The sequence below is a fragment of the Erigeron canadensis genome, unplaced genomic scaffold, assembly GCF_010389155.1.
Source record: "Erigeron canadensis isolate Cc75 unplaced genomic scaffold, C_canadensis_v1 Conyza_canadensis_unscaffolded:292, whole genome shotgun sequence".
NCBI classification, from domain to species: Eukaryota; Viridiplantae; Streptophyta; class Magnoliopsida; order Asterales; family Asteraceae; genus Erigeron; species Erigeron canadensis.
In genome coordinates, this window is record NW_025215704.1 from 6,011 (window position 1) to 11,860 (window position 5,850).

A 5,850-nucleotide genomic window follows, 5' to 3' on the forward strand; every position below is an offset into this window, starting at 1 on the left:
TTATAGCCTGGATTTATTGATAAGGACGTATGACATTACTAGGAAGGTTCCTAGAATCTGGGTTGGTGGTTTACTTACATATGCATGTCCATACTCTCATTGGACAATCAAAATGACGTGCTGCAGGTTTTGGGGACTACAAGTACGATGAAGGCACGTTCCAATATTCCCTGATCATCCAACCATAATTGAAGACGTGGCTTATTTGGACACCAAGTTAATTTGAAGCTTTCGCCTATAAAAGCTACAATCCTTGAAGGCATATGTGAGACATTCCTTTGAATCATTCTTCACAAAAGTTCTCTTTGCTCTTATACACAGCCTCGTTTGTGAGAAGTCAGCTTGGGCTGCTTCTCTTGAGAAAGAACTTATTCGATTGTTGTTTGTCAATTCATAGGGTTGTTTCGATTGTTGTCCGCAACAACCCTGTAATTCTTTGTATAGTTTATTTCTTAATAAAGGATTACATTTGAAAAACGTAATCAGTGCCTAAGAATGTTTATTTTCTAGCTTTACTGTTTTATTGATTCTTATAACTCACATTGTTTAATATACTTATTGGATCAATTAAAACCCTTTATAAAAAAAAGTATAGGAAAAACGAAATAGTTGTATTCACCCCCCCCCCCTCTACAACTACTTGTGTATATTATACCTTGGTATATTGTTACACCTCTGGGACATAACAAGTGGTATTAGAGCAGGGGTTAAAATTTAACTTGACTTGATCCTTGCTTATTTTCCTTTTGTAAAGCATAATGTCATCGTATGTTGATAATGATTCTTCTACCCGACCACCTATGTTTGATAAAGATGATTTCAGTGGGTGGAAAGGTCGTATGTCTTTGTTCCTTGAATCCATTGACAACAATATGCCTGACATCCTTGTGGATGGTCCTTATGTTCCTACATCGACTTTTGTGATTGATGCTGTGGTCAGGGAAGGTCAACCAACCATTCCTGCCACAGTCAAATCCATTGTTAAGGACAAGACAGATTGGGGAGATGAGGATAGGAGATTGGCCAACTTGGATGTGAAGGCACGTAACTTCATTGTCCAAGCTGTGCCTAAAGACATTTACCATTCAATTAAAATGTGTTCTACAGCAAAGAAAATGTGGAGTACATTGACTGTCATGTTTGAGGGTTGCTCTACTTCCATGGAATCTACCACTACTACTCTCACTAGGAGGTATGAGAGATTTTTCTCATTGAGAAATGAATCCTTGACTGACACTCATACTCGCTTTAATGCTTTAGTGAATGATTTAGCTGCTGTTGGAATTACTAAGAAAACTGATGTGTTGAAAAGTAAATTTCTTGATTCATTACCACCTAAATGGAATAATTATATTTCTTCTATGAAACTAAGTTCTGTGTATCAAGATCTTGATCTCCCTGGACTTTTTGGTTTACTTCATAATCAAGAATGTTCAGAAGCTGAGAAACTAATTGTTGTGGGTGATTCTTATAGTCAGCCTGCTAGTGCAATTGTTGCATCTATGACTGAACACCCTAGTTCAATTTCTAATGAGATCATTCCATGCATCAATGAATCTGTTCCTGTGATTTCTAACACAAATTCTGTTTGTTCTGAATCTGATGTTGATGAATCTGATGGTGAGGACCTAGCCAATGAGGTGGCTTTGTTAGCTGAAAGGATAAGAAGGAGATCATTCAATAAATTCAAAGGAAAAGGTAGAAGTGGGCAAGCTGATAAGACCAAGAAGCCATTTGACGTGTCCAAGGTCACTTGCTACAAGTGTGGTAAGCCTAGACACATGGCTGGTGATTGTAGATCCAAAGAGTCTTCTCAAGCTGTGCCATCCAAAGGTGGAAGAAATGAAAAATACTCAAAGCTCAAGACCAAATATAAGGCCTTGAAAGCACAAGTGGCTGAGCCGAGTAAGAAAGTTGAAAAAGATGAGAAGAGTTTGATAGCCAAAGACTGGGCTGAGAGTGCCACTTCCTCTGATGATGAGAAGTATAAGGATGCCAAGTGCTTTATGGCTAAAGAAAAGTTTGCTGAGGATCTTGTCAAGATTCAACAGCAATCTGAGTTAGCTCACAAGGCATCTTCAAGTCAGACTGCTCCACCTGAGGTAAATATCTTTTCTAATCTGTGTGACAATGAAAAACTATCAAGGCTAAATAGACTTGGTGATGAGGTTCTCTTGCAAAAACACTTTAATCAAGAACTTAAAAAGGAAATTTCAATTTTAAAACAAGAAGTAAGCTCAAAGATTTTCACCATTGAAAAGCTTGAATCTGAAGTAAAAGCTCAAAAACAATTAAATGCTATCTTGGTCACTGAAGCTAAAACTTTAGAAGAAAAGTTTTTGAAAATCAAGCATATAACTGAATCATGGTGCACTGGTTCCAAAGAGCTGCAAAATGTGTCAATGTGCAAGTTCCTCATCAAGTTCAAGCTATTTTTGATGGTGACTATGATAGAGCTATTGCTATCAGTGAAGTCTGTGCCATGGAACCTTGTTATCAGCCTCCTTCACCACCCAAAGTCCAAACCAAAGGAGAGAACTCTAAACAAATTATATTGGTTCAGAAGTCTGGTAATGGTTTTAATGATCCTGAGAAAGTTGGTCAAACCATTGCTGAAGCTGTGTCTGAATCTGATAGGGTAGTTGAATTAAAACCCGAGGAAACTCTTGATTTATCAAACCTATCAATTACCCAATCTGTGTCAAATTCAAAATTTAAGTCAAACAATGGTGAATCAAAAAGAAATAAAAGGAAGATTAGAGATCATGTTGTTCTAAAAGAAAAGAGCAAAATTCTGAAGAATAAGAAGTCTCTTTCAAATGGAAATGTTTTACCAACCGAATCTGTGTCTAATCCAAACCACCTCAAATCTGACTCTGACAAAATAATTTCTAAATATGTTGAGTCCAGAAAAGGTAAGATTTCTAATGACACTAATTTACTTACAAGTGTGTCTGATTCAAATATTGTTGATCAAAGTAAATTAAGGTCTGAATGTAAGAAATCTGGAATAGGCAAAGGTTTGGTTCAAGAGGAAACTCTAAATGTTGCAAGAAAGAATTTCAAATCTGGCAAGGGTCAGGTTAAGCAACAATGGGTTTCTAAATGTGATAAGAATATTGGTTCTGTTTCCCAATCTGAGTCAGACCCTGTGGTCAGCTCTGGTGAACCCATCCTTAGAGGGGTCCCAAAATGAACTAATATCTTATCAAAAATGTAGGGCTATCACGATGCACATACCTGGCACTTGGACAGTGGGTGTTCCAAGCATATGACCGGATGTAAGTCCCTGCTATGTAGCTTTAGGACAAGCACTGGTCCTAGTGTTACATTTGGAGATGATTCCCAAGGAAGAACTGAAGGATTTGGCATTTTGTCAAATGGTCCCCATACTTTTAGAAAAGTGTCTTATGTGAATGGCTTGAAGCACAATCTGATAAGTGTGAATCAATTGTATGATGCTGGCTATGAAGTAAGATTCCGAGCTGATAAGGGCATTGTTCTGGATTTGGAAGGTAATGTGGTGTTAATTGCTGAGAGAGATGATTATTTGTATTCTCTTGATATGAGAAGTGCAACTGTGACAAGAGAAGTATGTTTCATGTCAAAGAATCAAGATGAGTTGAATTGGTTGTGGCATAAGAGGCTGTCTCATATGAATTTCAAAGACATCAACAAGCTATGTAAGAAAGAGTTGGTGTCTGGTCTGCCAGTGATAAAATATGAGAAGGACAAGCTGTGTGGTCCTTGTGAAAAGGGTAAGCAACACAAAGCTTCCTTTAAGTCAAAAACATGTTCAACCATTGACAGTTGTTTAGATTTGCTACACATGGATCTGTTTGGACCAATAAGTACTCCTTCATTTAATGGAATGAGGTATACTTTGGTCATTGTTGATGAATATTCATGATATACATGGGTTTTCTTTTTGAAGCATAAGAGTGATGCAACTGATAGTATTATTCATTTCATTAAGCAAGCTGAAATACTATACAAAAGGCCTGTTAGGTAGTTGAGGAGTGACAATGGCACTGAATTAAAAAAGGTCACTCTCAACTCATTCTGCAGTGAGAAAGGTATTTCACAAGTGTACTCAGCAACAATAACTCCCCAACAAAATGGAGTTGCAGAAAGAAGAAACAGAACCCTGATTGAAGCTGCCAGATCCATGATGGCACAAAACAATGTCAAGCCTCATTTTTGGGCCGAAGCTATTCACACAGCCTGCTTCACTCAACACAGGTCTCTTATTGTGAAAAGACACCAAAAAACTGTATATGATCTTCTCAGGGGAGAAAACCAGAAATTGGTTTCCTAAGAATGTTTGGCAGTCCTTGTTACATTCTGAATCAGAAAGACCATCTTGGCAAGTTTGAAGAAAAAGCAGATGAAGGCATCCTACCCTATGCCACAATGATGAAGGCCTACAGAGTGTAAAATAAAAGAACCAAAACTATTAAAAACTCTGTAAATGTGACAATTGATGAAGGCTGCTCCAAGCCAGACTGCTCTCTACTTGAAGATGACAATATTGATTTTGAAGAACTGGCTGTTCCTGAAAATGAGCCTCCCTCTAATCCACCAATTGAAAATAAGAATGCTCAAACTCAGGGGGAGCAAGTATTTGAAGAAGAAGAGTTACTTATTTTTGAAAATGAGCAAGCTGATCCTTCTAGTGAATGACTCCCAAGCTGACTCTGTTCCATCAACTCCAATCCATGCTGACCGTTTGATTCCTCAAAATGATCTAGCTGGAACGTCTAATGTGAGTCAGCCCATTGTCCAGGAATCAAATAATACCCATCATGTAACTAAATGGACAAGGAGTCATCCAATCAACCAAATCATTGGTGATCCTTTATCTGGTGTAAAAACAAGAAGGAAGGCAACAGGCAATTTCTGCATGTTTGTCAATTTTGTGAGTAAAATGGAACCAACTGAGGTTGCTGAAGCTCTGTCAGATCCATCTTGGGTAAATGCAATGCAAGATGAATTAACACAGTTTGAAAGAAACAAGGTTTGGGAACTTGTTCCAAGACCTCATCATTTTAAAACTGTGATTGGAACCAAATGGGTCTATAGAAACAAGATGGATGAAAGAGGAGTTGTGATCGAAACAAGGCAAGATTAGTAGCTCTTGGATACAGACAAGAAGATGGGATTGACTATGATGAAACCTTTGCTCCTGTAGCAAGATGGAAGCCATCAGAATGTTTTTGGCTTACTCTGCTCACAAAGGCTTCAAGGTTTATCAAATGGATGTGAAAAGTGCTTTTCTGAATGGGAAATTGGAAGAAGAAGTCTATGTTGAACAACCTCCAGGTTTTGAAAGCTCAAACTTTCCTAATCATGTGTATAAGCTTGACAAGGCTCTCTATGGCCTCAAACAAGCTCCAAGAGCATGGTATGATACTTTATCCAAATTCTTATTAGAAAACAAGTTCAAAAGAGGTAATGTTGACAAGACTTTATTTGTGAGAAAATACAATGGTGATATTTTACTTGTACAAATATATGTAGATGACATAATTTTTGGTTCTAGCAGTGAAAGACTTTGCAAAAAGTTTTCTAAACTAATGTCTAAAAAGTATGAGATGAGCATGATGGGAGAAGTTAACTATTTTCTTGGTTTACAAGTTAAACAAACCAAAAATAGTATTTTCATAAATCAAGGAAAATATGTTAAAGATTTACTGAACAAATTTGGTTTTAGTGATTGCTCACCTATGAAAACTCCTATGGGAACTGGTGATAAGCTAAGTGAAGATAAAAGTGGAAAACCCACTGATGTCACTGCTTACAGGGGTATGATAGGCTCTCTACTTTACTTAACTGCTAGTAGACCAGATA

General features: G+C 37.4%; 1 protein-coding gene across 1 annotated transcript; it reads left to right on the forward strand.

Moving 5' to 3' along the window:
- The first annotated feature begins 758 nt into the window (after positions 1 to 758).
- Positions 759 to 3,196, forward strand: LOC122584461. Its single transcript, XM_043756622.1, has 2 exons — positions 759 to 2,335; positions 2,386 to 3,196. The coding sequence occupies exons 1-2, from the start codon at positions 759 to 761 to the stop codon at positions 3,194 to 3,196; spliced, it is 2,388 nt and encodes a 795-aa protein (XP_043612557.1).
- Positions 3,197 to 5,850: the final 2,654 nt, after the last annotated feature.